This window comes from Notolepis coatsorum (genome assembly GCF_963971535.1).
Source record: "Notolepis coatsorum genome assembly, chromosome: 14".
Taxonomy (NCBI): Eukaryota; Metazoa; Chordata; class Actinopteri; order Aulopiformes; family Paralepididae; genus Notolepis; species Notolepis coatsorum.
Genome location: NC_140178.1, coordinates 896709 through 918342, shown reverse-complemented (window position 1 = coordinate 918342; position 21634 = coordinate 896709). Strand labels below are relative to the sequence as shown.

Genomic DNA, 21634 nt, shown 5'->3' with positions numbered 1-21634 from the left:
GAGGAAAGGCCACTTTAAATTAGTAAAACAACAGGAACAGTGTATTGCACTACTAAAGCTACCTAGCATGTCCTATATGCTCTGTAAATACTATGTACAGATACAGAGATGGCACACCATGTTACCTGTTTATTGCACTGTTGTTTTTATTGGATTCTATTATATGTTGTACCACTGTATTTTTATTGGATTCTATTATATGTTGTACCACTGTATTGCACATCGTCGCGGGCAAGACCAGCCGCATTTCATTGTATACCTGTATGCCGTGACAATTAAAACTCTTGACTTGACTTGACTTGAACCCTTTGGTAGTGTGGTAGTGAAAGGGTTAACCCTTTGGTAGCGTGGCAGTGAAAGGGTGTATTGTCACAGTGAAAGAGTTAACCCTTTGGTAGCGTGGCAGTGAAAGGGTTAACCCGTTGGTAGCGTGGCAGTGAAAGGGTTAACCCTTTGGTAGTGTGACAGTGAAAGGGTGTATTGCCGCAGTGAAAGGGTTAACCCTTTGGTAGTGTGGTAGTGAAAGGGTTAACCCTTTGGTAGCGTGGCAGTGAAAGGGTGTATTGTCACAGTGAAAGAGTTAACCCTTTGGTAGCGTGGCAGTGAAAGGGTTAACCCGTTGGTAGCGTGGCAGTGAAAGGGTTAACCCGTTGGTAGCATGGCAGTGAAAGGGTTAACCCGTTGGTAGCGTGGCAGTGAAAGGGTTAACCCTTTGGTAGTGAAAGGGTTAACCAGAGTTCCAGGGATCCTATCTTCCTCTCAGGACAGTTCATTTATTCAGTTGTGAAAATACACCTTGGAAATGATTAACTTCTCTGACTCTCAAAACTACATAATACACCTTTAAGACCATCAAATATCATACATTTGATAATGTTCACAATCAGGCAATTACTGTGACTTCCAAGAGCGTAAGTGATCTGTGTTTGTATTCCTCCGACAGAGATGTAACTGGGTACGCAAGTGTCTTAACCCTTTCACTGCCACACGACAGCCGGTTAACCCTTTCACTGTGACAATACAGAAGGTTAGCCCTTTACTATCACACATCCGCGGAGCTAATGATGCTAATGATGGAGCATCGCCGTCGGTTGTGTGATAGTAAAGGGCTAACCTTCTGTCGTGTGGCAGTGAAAGGGTTAATAGGGTTTCATTCCATGTTAAAATCAGTTCAAACACGGCATGTATTTCTGTGCAGGCGAGACGTGCAGACGGTGGCCCCGACTTAAGGGCCGCAGAGCTGCTGCTGAGCAGTGGTCCTGTGTGCTCCACACAGTGTGTACATCTGAACAAACAATTAACACTTTTGATAGTTCAGGTTTTTAATGTTTTATAAGAAAAAGAAAAAAAAATGCAGATAAAAAATAATAATTCATACAAAAAAAACGTTATTGGGCTTTTCCCTATATATATATATAAAAAGAAACTGTCCCATTTGATTTACGCCTAAACATCAAAACATCCAACACAGTTAAACAAACAGTCAAATCTTTGGCTAATATTTATTATGTACTGCATGTCTAATACTTTCTGTGATATATTCAAATTATGAACGGCATTTCTGAAAAACAGCAGCTCGTTCTCAATGGCCAAATATTGCCAGGCGGAATATCTATCTAACCCAGAAGATATAACCCTAACCCTAACCCAGAAGATATAACCCTAACCCAGAAGATATACACTCGAACATTTTGATGATAAAATGTAAAATCTATGAGGACGGTCTGCTGGTCTCTGACAAGAACAAGTTACAGGTTGAAAAAACCCTCAGCTCAGAACTAGACAGAATCTGCATATGGCTCGCTGACAACAAACTATCATTACACCTGGGTAAAACAGAGTCCATTCTCTTCGGTTCAAATAACAAACTCAGCAAGACCGACGGCTTCTCAGTTACAGTGGGTGACAATATTGTCACAAGGAAAGATGAAATTACCTACCTGGGTTCCATCCTAGAGGCTAATCTTTCCTGTGACAAAATGGCATCGAATGTAATAAAAAAAAGTCAACCAACGAACTAGATTCTTGTACCAGATCTCCTCTCTGGTAAACAAGAATACCCTGAAGACTCTGGCAGGAGCACTCATTCAAGGGTACTACGACTATGCTTGCACCTCATGGTACCAAAGCACCTCAAAGGCACTAAAAACAAAATTACAAACATCTCAAAACAAACTGGTCAGACTACTGCTTGACCTTACTCCTAGAACCCACCTCACCCCTGCCCACTTTGACAACCTAGGATGGCTTAGAGTAGACGACAGAGTACAGCAACTTGCAATGGGCCTGGTCTACAAGATACACTACGCGACCAAGGTACCCATGTACATGTCAAAATACTTCCCAAAGGTCAGTGAATACCACGATCACAACACCAGAGGGAGCTCCACAAATCATGTTAAACCCAGATTCGGCTCAAACAAGGGACTAAACACGTTTCGCAATTATGCCACATCAATGTGGAACGCCCTACCCACAGCTGTAAAGGAATGTGTATCACTACCCACTTTCAAAACCACTCTCAAAGAACACCTACGGGAGACTGCAATTCTAAACTGGCCCCTGTAAATGTCCGAACACAACCCCCTCCAATGTACAGTAAATGACCAAGTATGGTCTTGTCAATATCCCAATGTACAGTTTTGCTTGTACAGTTGTACAGTGTCCCCCACCCACCCCTCCTACCCAAAACCCCCCCCCTCCCCCCCACTCCTACCCAACCCCCCCCCCCCCCCCAACCTCCTCCAATGTACAGTTTCTATGTCAAATGTATATACTCTCTTTTCTAGACTCTTTTCGTATCACAAACAGTACTGTATTTGCAAATCTGATATGTCATAAATGTATAGATGTAGCAGTACTGTCTATCTGTATGTCGTGTATGTCATATATGTTACGATGAATTGAAAATGGGGGACCCTGATGTAAACAAGACGAAAGTCTTTCTCTGGTCTGCATCCCCTTAACAATTGTATGTATTGAGCTGTACTGTACTGTACCCATTCTGCAATCTGGTAATAAAGTTTTCAATCAATAAATCAAAACGGATTGGTGGCGTGGTCCTCAGGAAGCCTGTGCTGGCGGCTCAGTGCAGGCAGGGGGCGGTGCAGAGTAGCGAACACAAGTCAGGGCACACTGGAATAAAGACTACAGGAGCAAAGAGGTGACGGCAGGTGACAGCAGGTGACGGTGGATGACGGCAGGTGACGGCAGTTGACGGCAGGTGACGGCAGGTGACGGCAGGTGACGGTGGATGACGGCAGGTGACGGCAGTTGACGGCAGGTGACGGCAGGTGACGGCAGGTGACGGCAGGTGACGGTGGATGACGGAGCCGTACAGGCTCCTCATGGGTTAACCTGGGCCAGGCTCACTTTAGACATCCAGCTGTATTTTGCACGGATTACTTCAAAGCTCTCGATGAGGGATTTGAAAGACGGCCGGCTGGAAGGCTTGACGTCCCAACACTGCTGCATCAGGATCTGCACCTGGTGGACGGGAACACAATCAGGAGGTTTATTTAACCACGGTGGACTTTAGGCAACGTGCTAAATGTTTTCCAACAGGACCACAGAGACGTTCTAAATGTGTAAAGTATATATTTAAAGGTCTACAGTAAAGTATATATTTAAAGGTCTACAGTAAAGTATATATTTAAAGGTCTACAGTAAAGTATATATTTAAAGGTCTACAGTAAAGTATATATTTAAAGGTCTACAGTAAAGTATATATTTAAAGGTCTACAGTAAAGTATATATTTAAAGGTCTACAGTAAAGTATATATTTAAAGGTCTACAGTAAAGTATATATTTAAAGGTCTACAGTAAAGTATATATTTAAAGGTCTACAGTAAAGTATATATTTAAAGGTCTACAGTAAAGTATATATTTAAAGGTCTACAGTAAAGTATATATTTAAAGGTCTACAGTAAAGTATATATTTAAAGGTCTACAGTAAAGTATATATTTAAATTTTTTTTTTTGTGTTTATTTCTGTGCCCTTGAGGTCCAGTACAGTGGGCATTATTCCATCATTCTGCACATGTCTCTATCCACCTGTATGGTTTTTAAATTGCATTTATCCATGTTTGAGATATTATTGCATCACAATGGTGGTCACTGGGGAATCAACACCCACGTGATACGAGGCACCAACACGCATGAAGCCGGCGCTCTGATGAATCCCAACGTGTCCTTTTGAGATACATTTCTTGAGGTGGTTTATGTGAATACATTCTTAAAGGTTTTCAGAACTAGTGTTTTTGTTTTTATTTGGTATATTTGTATTTTGTATTTATTAGTTAAGTTTAGATCTGTATTTATTATTTCTTATTGTTTTGTCATTATTATTATTATTATTATTATTATTATTATTATTATTATTATTATTATTATTATTATTATTATTATTATTATTATTATTATTATTATTATTATTATTATTATTATTATTAGTGTTGTTACTGTTGATGTTGATATTGTGTTGTTGGTTGTTGTCGGAGCAGGGAGGTGTCACTTTGTCACCAGTGGTAGTGGGCGTGTCTGTCTGGAGGTGTGGGTGTGTCTGCTTTGTTATTATTTATTGTCATTTTTGTATTCTCAAAGTCTTTTATTTTGAAATCGTCACTTCCTCCCGAAGTGACGTATCTGGCTCCACGCTCCGCTCTTACCTCAGTGTATCTGTAATGGAGGAGGAGCTAAGCAGCTGTCCGTGTTACCTGTATATATATTTCTGGTCTAAGAGAATGTATAATGGTCTAATGTTGTAAATAAGTTTCCAAATAATGTACAGTAATTCTACGTTAATGGTGTGCAGTTGTACATTTGTTTAAAAGAGATTTAACCATTTTCGCGGACTTTTCTGTGAGCACATTTTGGTTAAGCTAGCGTTTGGGGGGGGGGGGGGGGGGTTGTACACGGCTCGTGCCGGCAGATTTTAACTGGTGTTTTCCCCACCGCAGTTCTGTGAGCTGCTGGCGTCATCTTGTGGTCAATGCTGATGCATTGTCCTTGTTTTGTAACCCGACAGGTAATAAATACGTCACAGTTTCGGCTAAAAGAAGATCACACGTCTGCCAGTCTTTCCTTCATCACACACAACCGACGACGCAGAGCAGTGGCAATGGGGGTCTGTCGAGAGGAGGCCTGAAACCGGCTACACGAGGAACGGCAACGTGTTTTAGTGAATTCCAATAAAACGCTGTTTTCGCGTCTTTTCCTGGGATGACTCAGAACCACTCAAACTATACTCATATTCACCACGGCATAAAACGGAAATGTATTGTTGAAAAAATAATCAGTTTTTTTGCACGTCGACCGGAAGAAACCCACTGACAATCGACGGCGTTATTAGATCCATAGCTATAATATAAAATATAGGTTTAGCTCTACGAACAAGGTGAGCGTTTACATGGGGTTATTAATGGGTGGCATGGCCTAATGCACTTCCCGGAAGGGGCGTGGCACGCAATGTGTTAACGGTGTAGTGGGGGTCACCTCGTGGGGGCAGGCGCTGGGGCACGGCAGCTGCCACTTCCTCTCCAGCTCCCTGATCAGCGCCATGACCACCTGACCCTGCAGCGAGCCCACCCGCTCCAGGAACTTCTGCAGAGGGCAACACGGGCACACAGGCACATGGGCACACATTACACGGGCACACATTACACGGGCACACATTACAGTGACACATTACAGTCAGCTGTGTGACACATTACAGTCAGCTGTGTGACTCATTACAGTCAGCTGTGACACATTACAGTCAGCTGTGTGACTCATTACAGTCAGCTGTGTGACACATTACAGTCAGCTGTGTGACACATTACAGTCAGCTGTGAGACACATTACAGTCAGCTGTGTGACACATTACAGTCAGCTGTGAGACACATTACAGTCAGCTGTGTGACTCATTACAGTCAGCTGTGAGACACATTACAGTCAGCTGTGTGACACATTACAGTCAGCTGTGTGACTCATTACAGTCAGCTGTGTGACTCATTACAGTCAGCTGTGAGACACATTACAGTCAGCTGTGACACATTACAGTCAGCTGTGTGACTCATTACAGTCAGCTGTGTGACTCATTACAGTCAGCTGTGTGACTCATTACAGTCAGCTGTGTGACACATTACAGTCAGCTGTGAGACACATTACAGTCAGCTGTGTGACTCATTACAGTCAGCTGTGTGACTCATTACAGTCAGCTGTGAGACACATTACAGTCAGCTGTGTGACTCATTACAGTCAGCTGTGTGACTCATTACAGTCAGCTGTGACACATTACAGTCAGCTGTGTGACTCATTACAGTCAGCTGTGACACATTACAGTCAGCTGTGTGACACATTACAGTCAGCTGTGTGACACATTACAGTCAGCTGTGTGACACATTACAGTCAGCTGTGTGACTCATTACAGTCAGCTGTGTGACACATTACAGTCAGCTGTGACTCATTACAGTCAGCTGTGTGACACATTACAGTCAGCTGTGACTCATTACAGTCAGCTGTGTGACACATTACAGTCAGCTGTGAGACACATTACAGTCAGCTGTGTGACTCATTACAGTCAGCTGTGAGACTCATTACAGTCAGCTGTGACACATTACAGTCAGCTGTGTGACTCATTACAGTCAGCTGTGTGACACATTACAGTCAGCTGTGACTCATTACAGTCAGCTGTGTGACACATTACAGTCAGCTGTGAGACACATTACAGTCAGCTGTGTGACTCATTACAGTCAGCTGTGAGACTCATTACAGTCAGCTGTGACACATTACAGTCAGCTGTGTGACTCATTACAGTCAGCTGTGACTCATTACAGTCAGCTGTGACACATTACAGTCAGCTGTGACTCATTACAGTCAGCTGTGTGACTCATTACAGTCAGCTGTGTGACACATTACAGTCAGCTGTGAGACACATTACAGTCAGCTGTGAGACACATTACAGTCAGCTGTGTGACACATTACAGTCAGCTGTGTGACTCATTACAGTCAGCTGTGTGACTCATTACAGTCAGCTGTGTGACTCATTACAGTCAGCTGTGACACATTACAGTCAGCTGTGTGACTCATTACAGTCAGCTGTGACTCATTACAGTCAGCTGTGTGACACATTACAGTCAGCTGTGTGACTCATTACAGTCAGCTGTGACACATTACAGTCAGCTGTGTGACACATTACAGTCAGCTGTGACTCATTACAGTCAGCTGTGACACATTACAGTCAGCTGTGTGACACATTACAGTCAGCTGTGACTCATTACAGTCAGCTGTGTGACACATTACAGTCAGCTGTGTGACACATTACAGTCAGCTGTGTGACTCATTACAGTCAGCTGTGACTCATTACAGTCAGCTGTGACACATTACAGTCAGCTGTGACTCATTACAGTCAGCTGTGTGACTCATTACAGTCAGCTGTGTGACTCATTACAGTCAGCTGTGTGACACATTACAGTCAGCTGTGACTCATTACAGTCAGGGTTAGGGTACGTTACCTTCGGAGGACTCTGAAAACGCAAAAAAATAAATGCAAAAAAATGAACGAACTAAAACGAAAACACAAAAAAAAAACACAAAAAAATTACCGAACTAAAACGAAAACGCAAAAAAATAAATGCAAAAAAATGAACGAACTAAAACGAAAACGCAAAAAAACGAACGAACTAAAACGAAAACACAAAAAAAAAACGCAAAAAAATTAACGAACTAAAACGAAAACGCAAAAAAATAAATGCAAAAAAATTAACGAACTAAAACGAAAACGCAAAAAAACGAACGAACTAAAACGAAAACACAAAAAAAAACGCAAAAAAATTTGCGAATAAAATGAAAACGCAAAAAAACGAACAAACTAAAACGAAAACGTAAAAAAACGAACGAACTAAAACGAAAACACAAAAAAATAAAACGCAAAAAAATGAACGCAAAAAAATGAACGAACTAAAACGAAAACGCAAAAAAATAAATGCAAAAAAATGAACGAACTAAAACGAAAACGCAAAAAAACGAACGAACTAAAACGAAAACACAAAAAAAATTTGCGAATAAAATGACACATTACAGTCAGCTGTGTGACACATTACAGTCAGCTGTGTGACACATTACAGTCAGCTGTGACACATTACAGTCAGCTGTGTGACACATTACAGTCAGCTGTGTGACTCATTACAGTCAGCTGTGAGACACATTACAGTCAGCTGTGACACATTACAGTCAGCTGTGTGACTCATTACAGTCAGCTGTGAGACTCATTACAGTCAGCTGTGACACATTACAGTCAGCTGTGTGACTCATTACAGTCAGCTGTGTGACACATTACAGTCAGCTGTGAGACACATTACAGTCAGCTGTGTGACTCATTACAGTCAGCTGTGACTCATTACAGTCAGCTGTGTGACTCATTACAGTCAGCTGTGAGACACATTACAGTCAGCTGTGTGACTCATTACAGTCAGCTGTGACACATTACAGTCAGCTGTGTGACACATTACAGTCAGCTGTGAGACACATTACAGTCAGCTGTGTGACACATTACAGTCAGCTGTGAGACACATTACAGTCAGCTGTGTGACTCATTACAGTCAGCTGTGAGACACATTACAGTCAGCTGTGACACATTACAGTCAGCTGTGACACATTACAGTCAGCTGTGACACATTACAGTCAGCTGTGTGACTCATTACAGTCAGCTGTGACCAGTGATGCCACAGATTACTTGTAAAAGTAATCCGATTACTGATTATTGATTACTCCTTTAAAAAGTAATCCAAGTTACTTTACTGATTACTTGATTATCAGAGTAACTTAGTTACTTTGAAAGTAACTAGGTTACGAAGTCGTCGTCGTTCCCCCAACCGTTTTTTTAAACGCTTTATTGAAAGTGCATAAATTGTTTTTAACTTGTTTCTCTGCACATAACGTAAATTGTTAAACTAGTGCTTCAGCTTCTGTACCATCAAGTATGGTAAAGCAACAGTCTATGATGCTCACAGCATTAGAGCAGCCAGCCAGTGGTTTTACAAAACCAGTGTATATCCATTCACATCTAACAAATGCAGGCTGAACTATTCAATTATATCAACTGTAACTATTAAATTGTTTTTATAAATGTCTCTCTATAAACATACAATCAGTCTCTCTTTAACATGTAAATTAACTGTAAATCTGGCAAATAAGAGCTTTTGCTCTGCCACCATCAAATATACATTAATCAAAAGGGAAAGATTGCAGAATGGGTACAGTACAGTACAGCTCAATACATACAATTGTTAAGGGGATGCAGACCAGAGAAAGACTTTTGTCTTGTTTACATCAGGGTCCCCCAGTGTTGTGATTCCAGATGCTTTCAATGCAATTGGATGTGCTGTTTTTAGCGGTAGACAGTATTTTGTTTCCTCCGCATATGAACGTGAAGTAGTGACTGAGGCTATACGAGCGTTTTGGGATGGAAGTCTGAACAGAAACTCACTTTTAATTTTGCCAAGCGTTTTGGGGTGGAATTCTCCGACGACGGAGCCCTGCTGTCACACGATTGGCGCATATGTCACATGACGTGCTGTGAAGACCCGCCCTACTCTGCCTCTGATTCGCAGACTGTGGATGGGGAATGTGATTGGGCCAAAGCAGAGTCACTCACAGACAGAGTGTCCAGTCACGCCGCGGGGACACATTCTTGTGTAACCCTTTCACTGCCACACTACGTCACTCCCAAAAGAAAAACAGCTCAAAATGTATTTTTGACTGTCGAAAACTAAATAAAATACTGCATTCCGCCTGCATTATGAATTTATGATGAGATAGTAACGAAATAGTAATGCACAGCCACTTGGACAAGTAACTGCAATCAGATTACTGGCTTTTAAAGATTAACGCGTTAGATTACTATTTTCGGGGGAAAGTAATCAGATTACAATAACGCGTTACTTAGTAACGCGTTACCGGCATCACTGGCTGTGACACATTACAGTCAGCTGTGTGACACATTACAGTCAGCTGTGTGACACATTACAGTCAGCTGTGACACATTACAGTCAGCTGTGTGACACATTACAGTCAGCTGTGTGACTCATTACAGTCAGCTGTGTGACTCATTACAGTCAGCTGTGTGACTCATTACAGTCAGCTGTGTGACTCATTACAGTCAGCTGTGTGACACATTACAGTCAGCTGTGTGACTCATTACAGTCAGCTGTGTGACTCATTACAGTCAGCTGTGTGACTCATTACAGTCAGCTGTGTGACTCATTACAGTCAGCTGTGTGACTCATTACAGTCAGCTGTGTGACACATTACAGTCAGCTGTGTGACTCATTACAGTCAGCTGTGTGACTCATTACAGTCAGCTGTGTGACTCATTACAGTCAGCTGTGTGACTCATTACAGTCAGCTGTGTGACACATTACAGTCAGCTGTGTGACTCATTACAGTCAGCTGTGTGACTCATTACAGTCAGCTGTGTGACACATTACAGTCAGCTGTGTGACTCATTACAGTCAGCTGTGACACATTACAGTCAGCTGTGTGACTCATTACAGTCAGCTGTGACACATTACAGTCAGCTGTGTGACTCATTACAGTCAGCTGTGACACATTACAGTCAGCTGTGTGACTCATTACAGTCAGCTGTGTGACACATTACAGTCAGCTGTGTGACTCATTACAGTCAGCTGTGTGACTCATTACAGTCAGCTGTGACACATTACAGTCAGCTGTGTGACTCATTACAGTCAGCTGTGTGACACATTACAGTCAGCTGTGTGACTCATTACAGTCAGCTGTGTGACACATTACAGTCAGCTGTGTGACTCATTACAGTCAGCTGTGACACATTACAGTCAGCTGTGTGACTCATTACAGTCAGCTGTGTGACTCATTACAGTCAGCTGTGTGACACATTACAGTCAGCTGTGTGACTCATTACAGTCAGCTGTGTGACTCATTACAGTCAGCTGTGTGACTCATTACAGTCAGCTGTGAGACACATTACAGTCAGCTGTGTGACACATTACAGTCAGCTGTGTGACACATTACAGTCAGCTGTGTGACACATTACAGTCAGCTGTGTGACACATTACAGTCAGCTGTGAGACACATTACAGTCAGCTGTGTGACACATTACAGTCAGCTGTGTGACACATTACAGTCAGCTGTGACACATTACAGTCAGCTGTGACACATTACAGTCAGCTGTGAGACACATTACAGTCAGCTGTGTGACACATTACAGTCAGCTGTGAGACACATTACAGTCAGCTGTGTGACACATTACAGTCAGCTGTGTGACACATTACAGTCAGCTGTGTGACACATTACAGTCAGCTGTGAGACTCATTACAGTCAGCTGTGTGACACATTACAGTCAGCTGTGTGACACATTACAGTCAGCTGTGTGACTCATTACAGTCAGCTGTGTGACACATTACAGTCAGCTGTGACACATTACAGTCAGCTGTGAGACACATTACAGTCAGCTGTGACACATTACAGTCAGCTGTGTGACACATTACAGTCAGCTGTGTGACTCATTACAGTCAGCTGTGTGACACATTACAGTCAGCTGTGTGACTCATTACAGTCAGCTGTGTGACTCATTACAGTCAGCTGTGTGACTCATTACAGTCAGCTGTGTGACTCATTACAGTCAGCTGTGAGACACATTACAGTCAGCTGTGTGACTCATTACAGTCAGCTGTGTGACACATTACAGTCAGCTGTGTGACTCATTACAGTCAGCTGTGAGACACATTACAGTCAGCTGTGAGACACATTACAGTCAGCTGTGTGACACATTACAGTCAGCTGTGTGACACATTACAGTCAGCTGTGTGACACATTACAGTCAGCTGTGAGACACATTACAGTCAGCTGTGTGACACATTACAGTCAGCTGTGTGACTCATTACAGTCAGCTGTGTGACTCATTACAGTCAGCTGTGTGACTCATTACAGTCAGCTGTGTGACTCATTACAGTCAGCTGTGACTCATTACAGTCAGCTGTGTGACTCATTACAGTCAGCTGTGTGACACGTTACAGTCAGCTGTGTGACTCATTACAGTCAGCTGTGTGACACGTTACAGTCAGCTGTACGTTAGGGTTAGGGTCCGTTACCTTCGGAGGACTCTGTCCCGGGTCACAGTGGGTCAGGGTCAGGGTTAGGGTACGTTACCTTCGGAGGACTCTGTCCCGGGTCACAGTGGGTCAGGGTTAGGGTTAGGGTACCTTACCTTCGGAGGACTCTGTCCCGGGTCACAGTGGGTCAGGATCTTACCTTCGGAGGACTCTGTCCCGGGTCACAGTGGGTCAGGATCTTACCTTCGGAGGACTCTGTCCCGGGTCACAGTGGGTCAGGATCTTACCTTCGGAGGACTCTGTCCCGGGTCACAGTGGGTCAGGATCTTACCTTCGGAGGACTCTGTCCCGGGTCACAGTGGGTCAGGGTCTTACCTTCGGAGGACTCTGTCCCGGGTCACAGTGGGTCAGGATCTTACCTTCGGAGGACTCTGTCCCGGGTCACAGTGGGTCAGGATCTTACCTTCGGAGGACTCTGTCCCGGGTCACAGTGGGTCAGGATCTCGTACAGCGTGACTCCAAAGGACCAGATGTCCGACGAGAAGGAGAACTTGCTCTCCTTCAGACACTCGAGGGCGTACCTGTGGGCACAGGGGGGGGCACAATGTAGCGGCTGGGTGGCACAGGGGGGGCACAATGTAGCGGCTGGGTGGCACAGGGGGGGGGCACAATGTAGCGGCTGGGTGGCACAGGGGGGGGGGCACAATGTAGCGGCTGGGTGGCGTAGAGCAGGGGTTCCCAAAGTCGGGGGCGCGACCCCCAGGTGGGTCTAAGTGTTAGCTCTAATTGACGAGTGGCTCTAACTGACGAGTGGCTCTAACTGACGAGTGGCTCTAACTGACGAGTGGCTCTAACTGACGAGTGGCTCTAACTGACGAGTGGCTCTAACTGACGAGTGGCTCTAACTGACGAGTGGCTCTAACTGACGAGTGGCTCTAACTGACGAGTGGCTCTAACTGACGAGTGGCTCTAACTGACGAGTGGCTCTAACTGACGAGTGGCTCTAACTGACGAGTGGCTCTAACTAACGAGTGGCTCTAACTGACGAGTGGCTCTAACTGACGAGTGGCTCTAACTAACGAGTGGCTCTAACTGACGAGTGGCTCTAACGAGTGGCTCTAACTGACGAGTGGCTCTAACTGACGAGTGGCTCTAACTGACGAGTGGCTCTAACTGACGAGTGGCTCTAACTGACGAGTGGCTCTAACTGACGAGTGGCTCTAACTGACGAGTGGCTCTAACTGACGAGTGGCTCTAACTGACGAGTGGCTCTAACTGACGAGTGGCTCTAACTAACGAGTGGCTCTAACTGACGAGTGGCTCTAACTGACGAGTGGCTCTAACTGACGAGTGGCTCTAACTGACGAGTGGCTCTAACTAACGAGTGGCTCTAACTGACGAGTGGCTCTAACGAGTGGCTCTAACTGACGAGTGGCTCTAACTGACGAGTGGCTCTAACTGACGAGTGGCTCTAACTGACGAGTGGCTCTAACTGACGAGTGGCTCTAACTGACGAGTGGCTCTAACTGACGAGTGGCTCTAACTGACGAGTGGCTCTAACTAACGAGTGGCTCTAACTGACGAGTGGCTCTAACTGACGAGTGGCTCTAACTGACGAGTGGCTCTAACTGACGAGTGGCTCTAACTAACGAGTGGCTCTAACTGACGAGTGGCTCTAACGAGTGGCTCTAACTGACGAGTGGCTCTAACTGACGAGTGGCTCTAACTGACGAGTGGCTCTAACGGTGGACCCACCAGAACACGGGGCTGTCTCCAGGTCTAACAGAACCCACCAGAACACGGGGCTGTCTCCAGGTCTAACAGAACCCACCAGAACACGGGGCTGTCTCCAGGTCTAACAGAACCCACCAGAACACGGGGCTGTCTCCAGGTCTAACAGAACCCACCAGAACACGGGGCTGTCTCCAGGTCTAACAGAACCCACCAGAACACAGGGCTGTCTCCAGGTCTAACAGAACCCACCAGAACACAGGGCTGTCTCCAGGTCTAACAGAACCCACCAGAACACGGGGCTGTCTCCAGGTCTAACAGAACCCACCAGAACACGGGGCTGTCTCCAGGTCTAACAGAACCCACCAGAACACAGGGCTGTCTCCAGGTCTAACAGAACCCACCAGAACACGGGGCTGTCTCCAGGTCTAACAGGACCAGAACCCACCAGAACACAGGGCTGTCTCCAGGTCTAACAGAACCCACCAGAACACAGGGCTGTCTCCAGGTCTAACAGGACCAGAACCCACCAGAACACAGGGCTGTCTCCAGGTCTAACAGAACCCACCAGAACACGGGGCTGTCTCCGTCCTCAGAGACCTGGTAGTAGATGTCTCCCTCTGGGATGTACTTGGTGAGTCCGAAGTCCCCGATCTTCACCACGCTGTGGTTCTCCACCAGCACGTTGCGGGCGGCCAGGTCTCGGTGGATGTAGCGCTTGGAGTGAAGGTAGTCCATCCCCTGTTCCGGAGGAGCGCAACGGCAGGAAGCACCACAGGGCGGCAGAGGGGGGGGGAATAATAGTATTTGAAAATAATGATAATAAAACACATCTAACATGACACTCTAACATCATCATCTTCTAACATGACACTCTGAGATACAGAGAGAGAGAGAGAGAGAGAGAGAGAGAGAGAGAGAGATACAGAGAGAGAGAGAAAGAGAGAGAGAGAGAGAGAGATAGAGAGAGATACAGATAGAGAGAAAGAGAGAGAGAGATACAGAGAGATAGAGAGAGATACAGAGAGAGAGAGAGATACAGAGAGAGATACAGATACAGAGAGAGAGATAGGGAGAGAGATACAGAGAGAGAGAGAGGTACAGAGAGAGATACTGAGAGAGAGAGAGAGAGAGATAGATAGATGCAGAGAGAGATAGGGAGAGAGAGATAGAGATACAGAGAGAGAGATAGGGAGAGAGAGAGATACAGAGAGAGAGATAGAGAGAGAGAGATACAGAGAGAGAGAGATAGATACAGAGAGAGAGATAGGGAGAGAGAGAGAGAGAGAGAGAGAGAGAGAGAGATACAGAGAGAGAGAGAGAGACCGTGGCTCGCTTGGGGAACCTGTTTGGCGCCATCTGTTGTTGTGAATGTATAATGACATGTAAATGGTAAATGGTGTTTATATAACTCTTTTATCCAAAGCGCTTTACAATTTGTTCCTCACTTTCACCCGTTTATTCACACGCTGACGGCAGAGGCGACCAAGCAAGGTGCCAACCTGCTCATCAGTCTGTGTGTTGTGAGTGAACTGCAGAATCCACTCTTCCTCACAGTCTTCCTCACCTGGCAGATCTGCTGGGCGAAGAGCAGGTTCTGTGCCAGGCTGGGTCTCTTCTTGGGCAGGTAATCTTTGAGACTCCCCTGTGGCAGGTACTCCATGATCAGCTGCACCACCTGCCCTCCTGCAAGTTGGACAGGAATCACATTTATTTGACCTTTAACCTCCCATTTTCATAATTGTCCAAATGAAGAGAATGAATAAATAGTTAGTGCTGTCAAACGATTAAAATATTTAACTCGATTAATCGCATGATTGTCCATAGTTAACTCGTGATTAATCGCAAATTAATCGCATTTTTTTTTTTTACCTTAACACTTTCAGCGCCACGCCTGGTTTTCCGTTTTACCGCTTGAATGCCACCATCGGCGCCAATGTTAACGTTAATATCGCCTAATCTATGTTTTAAATTATGGCTATGTGTCTAATCTGCCCATCGCATTATCAAAGACTATTTTCCAGTCAGTGCTGTGAAGGCAGATTGTTTTTTTATCGCGTCGTTGCCGTTTCAGAGCAGTTAGAAAAGCCCCCGTTTTGATATAAAAAACAGCTCATTCTGGAGCATTCTATGAAAATCGTCTTTTAGTGGAATATTCCACAACGTTGATATTCGTCTGCCTTTTTATGAATCGTTTTCAAATAAACGCTAGATGATCAATATTATACGTGCACGCACGCACATTACGGCCGCGCACTGATAATCGCTCTGTTGATTTCCTCACGGACTTTTACAGTGAAACCGAAAGAAGACATTTCACAAAACAGCTTATAACTTCATCAAACTTACTCTGATTATCCTACCACTGATAACATAGAGTCCTTACCTGACATCAGATGGTATCCAACTGGTATATTCCAATTCCTTATCACCATTCGAAAAAATCGATACGTGTATGGATCCAACGCGATACAGTAGAACTCCATGATCCGCGGGGATCTGAGGCTCCAGAATGAACTCTAGTAACCCCGGCTGGATCAGTGAACTGGAAAATGTGGAGTACCGGATTTTTTTCCCCATTCATTTTCATTGAGTCCATTCCAAAATCACTTATGTCATCTGGGAGACGACAGGGGGCGCTTTTTTCCACAGTGATCGCCGGCGCCCCTCGGCTATACTCGGGTAGGCTCGGGTGATGCAATCATTTTTCAGATCGCAAAAAAAAAAAAATAATAATAATTCCGAGAAATCTCGTGAGTGGCATGCAACCACCTATAAAAAAACCAGAGAAATCTCGTGAGTGGCACTGAAAGTGTTAAACAGATCTTTTTCAAGTTCCAAGTTTTAATACTCTTATCAACATGCGAGTCAACAAATGCTTGCTTTGTGCAGCCATTTAACACAAAAGGATGACCCTCATGCATTGCAAATTTGCATCAAATTCAAAACAGAGTGATGCACAAAATAACTTAAAAGAAAATAATAATTTAAAACAATGAATAAAGTGTGCATGAAATAATAGGGGAAAGAAAACGTTGGGAACTTGTTACATTCACACACACAAGGGCTGATTAATCACACACCCCCCTCTCTCCCTCACACACACACTCTCCCAGCTCTTTTTCTCTTTTGCCCCTTCCTCATCTCCTCACCCCCCTCTCTCTCTATATCTCTCACACACACACACACACACACACACACACACACACACACACACACACACACACACACACACACACTTCAGAAACAAACATAGTATCAATGAGAGCATCAATAATACACCTGAGTGAAGTCGAGTAAAAAAATAATTTTTTTTTTTTTTTTTTAGTTAATCTTGAGTTAAAAAAATTAGTGGCATTAATAGAATCGGGAGTTAACGCGATATTAACGCGATATATTTGACAGCCTTAATAAATACACATATCACCGAACTGGGATGATTGCGTCACCTTGTGTATCAATCCTTTTGTTAATTCCCAAGCCTTCACCAAATATTAAGTTTATTCTTGATTAACACTTTGATTGCCCAACCCGAGTTTTCTCGGGTTTACCCCCTGCGGGTTGAATGCCCACTCACGAGAATTCTCGTATTTTCTCTCTTTTTTTTTATTAGCGATCTGAAGTCCGCGCGAGTCCGCTCCGTGTACGGTGGTCCGCTCGACTACGGGACCCCCCTCAGACTCACCCAGCTCCGTGTACGGTCCGCTCGACTGTGGGCGCCCCCTCAGACTCACCCAGCTCCGTGTACGGTCCGCTCGACTGTGGGCGCCCCCTCAGACTCACCCAGCTCCGTGTACGGTCCGCTCGACTGTGGGCGCCCCCTCAGACTCACCCAGCTCCGTGTACGGTCCGCTCGACTGTGGGCGCCCCCTCAGACTCACCCAGCTCCGTGTACGGTCCGCTCGACTGTGGGCGCCCCCTCAGACTCACCCAGCTCCGTGTACGGTCCGCTCGACTGTGGGCGCCCCCTCAGACTCAGTCCGCTCCGTGTCCGGCCCGCTCGACTGTGGGCGCCCCCTCAGACTCACCCAGCTCCGTGTACGGTCCGCTCGACTGTGGGCGCCCCCTCAGACTCAGTCCGCTCCGTGTCCGGCCCGCTCGACTGTGGGCGCCCCCTCAGACTCACCCAGCTCCGTGTACGGTCCGCTCGACTGTGGGCGCCCCCTCAGACTCACCCAGCTCCGTGTACGGTCCGCTCGACTGTGGGCGCCCCGCTCGACTACGGGACCCCCCTCAGACTCACCCAGCTCCGTGTACGGTCCGCTCGACTGTGGGCGCCCCCTCAGACTCACCCAGCTCCGTGTACGGTCCGCTCGACTGTGGGCGCCCCCTCAGACTCACCCAGCTCCGTGTACGGTCCGCTCGACTGTGGGCGCCCCCTCAGACTCACCCAGCTCCGTGTACGGTCCGCTCGACTGTGGGCGCCCCCTCAGACTCACCCAGCTCCGTGTACGGTCCGCTCGACTGTGGGCGCCCCCTCAGACTCACCCAGCTCCGTGTACGGTCCGCTCGACTGTGGGCGCCCCCTCAGACTCACCCAGCTCCGTGTCCGGCCCGCTCGACTGTGGGCGCCCCCTCAGACTCACCCAGCTCCGTGTACGGTCCGCTCGACTGTGGGCGCCCCCTCAGACTCAGTCCGCTCCGTGTCCGGCCCGCTCGACTGTGGGCGCCCCCTCAGACTCACCCAGCTCCGTGTCCGGTCCGCTCGACTGTGGGCGCCCCCTCAGACTCAGTCCGCTCCGTGTCCGGCCCGCTCGACTGTGGGCGCCCCCTCAGACTCACCCAGCTCCGTGTACGGTCCGCTCGACTGTGGGCGCCCCCTCAGACTCACCCAGCTCCGTGTACGGTCCGCTCGACTGTGGGCGCCCCCTCAGACTCAGTCCGCTCCGTGTCCGGCCCGCTCGACTGTGGGCGCCCCCTCAGACTCACCCAGCTCGGTGCAGCAGCCCTTGTACTTGACGATGTTGCTGTGGTAGAGCGACCTGAGGATCTGGATCTCCTTCATCCAGCCCTCCTGGGGGTGCCCCCCGCCCCCCTCGTGCTTCAGCGCCTTCACCGCCACCTGCTCCCCCGTGCCGTCGTTGGCCGGGTCGTACAGGTAGAGCGTCACCTTCCCAAAGTGACCCTGGTGGAGACGTGGAGAACAGCAGCTTCACCGTCACAGGTCACATGACAGAGCAGCGCATTATGTGACCTTAACTCAGACCTGGGCATTGTACGGCCCGCGAAAGATTGATTACATGATAATAATAAAAAATTAAAAAAAATATTATTTTTTTAATATTATTATTATTATTTTTTTTTAATATTTTTTTTTTTTATGTCAACGTTCACACGCACAATATACGCTTACCTAGGATTTGACTTGATTCAACAACAAAGCAGTCGGGGCAAGCCGAAAACGGTCGAAAGTGTGGTTATTTGAAGTTTGGATTTCTTTTTTCACAACTGAGGTAGGTAGATACACATTTTTTAGACTAAAGTACAGAAAAAAGGTACCGTTGGGTACCGGTATCGATTCACAGGTACCGGTACCGTGTCGGTTCAAATGTGAACGGTACCCATCCCTACTGAACACACAACTGCAGGGCAAGGGCATTTTTGCTCATGAAATGCATAGCCATGTGAAAGCCTTCATGACAAAGTTGCAATTAATTTCAAGGCAACTAGGCAGCAACAATCTCAAACACATGAAAACCCTGAAAGAAGTCAAACCATCAGCTGATCACCGGCACAGGTACTCATCCATGTTGGGAGAACTGCATGATGAATTTTCAAGGCGTTTTCAAGATTTAAAAAAGGTTGAGGATGAAATGCAGCTGGTTTCCTCTCCCTTTACCTGCAGTGTTGATAGTGCACCCACTGATGTTCAGCTTGAACTCATTGACCTGCAGTCTGATTCACTACTGAAAGAGCACTTTAAGTCAGCATCACTGCTAGAGTTCTACTCTGCTCTCAAGGAGGAGAACTTTCCAAACATGAGGAGACATGCTCAGAAGATGTTGGTTCTCTTTGGATCCACCTATATGTGAACAGACATTCTCAGTCATGACGTTTACCAAGTCCAGGTACAGATCCTCTCTCACTGATGAACATCTGGCAGCTGTGCTTCGCATCTCCACCTCAGACATGCAACCTGACTTTGATGGACTTGTTAAAGCACAACAGAGACTGGATTTCTCACACTGAATGAAAAAGAAAATAACTGAAGAACACTAAAATGTGGAAATATAACAAGTGAAATGGGACAATTGATATATTTTTTTCTTTTTTTGCACAGTTCTGAAAACATTAAATGTTTAATATAGGCATGTAAAGTAAAAAAGGCTACAAAACTGGGACACTTTTCTTTACACAGTTCAGTGACATGTCTTGTTTATTTTGGCTATAAGATGATGTGATGTCTTTAGAAAGCTAAGAAAATCCTTGTTTCAATAGTATATGAAACTCAAAATGCCCTTTGTTATTAATGTTTCACATTTTGTTTATCATTTTGGAAATAAATTCTATTTGAATAAATGATATTTTTGAAAGCTAACCTCACCTTTTAATTGCCAAATAATAACATACACTCTTACCAGGGGTCAAAACAATGCCATTTACTGCTTTTTATATAGAAATAAAATTTATATTATGCATAATTGAGTTTGGAATTTTGGCCCGGCCCTCCAACATATTTTCAGTTGCTCATTCGGCCCCCCGGGAAAAATAATTGCCCACCCCTGCCTTAACTCATCGAGCGCCACGCCCTTACCCCATCTGTACCGCCTGGCACCAGCGTTACTGACCATTTTAGCGATGTGTGCAGACTCTCCGCGTTCATAGATTATTGATACAGACCTGCCTTTCCATGAGCACGAGTCTATGTTACAATAAATATAGGCAATAAAGAATTTTAATCTGAATATATACTATGAATAAGAGTCAAAGTAAACAGCATACACAAGGTACCCTAACCCCCCCCCCTATCCTCCTCTTCCTCGCCCCTAACCTGGCCAGAGATAGTCAAGTCCTCTACTGAACTCCTGAATCTAAAATTATATCTGATTAGCAATGTTTTAACATTTAAATGTGTATCTCAGGCTATTGAAGGACGAATACACGTACCGTTACCCCTAGTTACACCCCTAGTTACACCCCTAGTTACACCCCTAGTTACACCCCTACTCTCCACAGTGAAGGTCACATGATCACCCTCTCCGGCTCCACGGGTGTCTCCAGAAACCTACCTCTCCCAGGAGACGCATCTTCTTCAGGTAGCGCTTGAGGAACACGCTGGGGTCCGTGGAGGGCAGCGCGTCACAGAGGGGCATGAAGGGACCTGGGGGCAAACAGAGGGGCATGAAGGGACCTGGGGGCAAACAGAGGGGCATGAAGGGACCTGGGGGCAAACAGAGGGGCATGAAGGGACCTGGGGGCAAACAGAGGGGCATGAAGGGACCTGGGGGCAAACAGAGGGGCATGAAGGGACCTGGGGGCAAACAGAGGGGCATGAAGGGACCTGGGGGCAAACAGAGGGGCATGAAGGGACCTGGGGGCAAACAGAGGGGCATGAAGGGACCTGGGGGCAAACAGAGGGGCATGAAGGGACCTGGGGGCAAACAGAGGGGCATGAAGGGACCTGGGGGCAGGCGTGTAAATATAACATTACATTCTAATGTAGTGTCATCATGCAGCACACGTACAGTACAGCCTCTAATGTAGTGTCATCATGCAGCACACGTACAGTACAGCCTCTAATGTAGTGTCATCATGCAGCACACGTACAGTACAGCCTCTAATGTAGTGTCATCATGCAGCACACGTACAGTACAGCCTCTAATGTAGTGTCATCA

The 21634-nt window shown here is 46.0% G+C and overlaps 1 protein-coding gene across 2 annotated transcripts in view; it reads right to left on the bottom strand.

Moving 5' to 3' along the window:
- Positions 1–2768: 2768 nt before the first annotated feature.
- tyk2 (tyrosine kinase 2) overlaps positions 2769–21634 on the bottom strand; it is a 76447-nt gene continuing 57581 nt past the window's right edge. For both annotated transcript variants that reach the window (XM_084328954.1, XM_084328955.1), the window contains exons 18-24: positions 21029–21120; positions 18729–18924; positions 15367–15485; positions 14368–14540; positions 12532–12649; positions 5494–5601; positions 2769–3486 (exon numbers count right to left, since the gene is read on the bottom strand). In XM_084328954.1, coding sequence (XP_084185080.1) covers positions 3346–3486; positions 5494–5601; positions 12532–12649; positions 14368–14540; positions 15367–15485; positions 18729–18924; positions 21029–21120 — 947 coding nt within the window. In that variant the 3' untranslated portion in view covers positions 2769–3345. The remainder of the gene's footprint in view (positions 3487–5493; positions 5602–12531; positions 12650–14367; positions 14541–15366; positions 15486–18728; positions 18925–21028; positions 21121–21634) is intronic.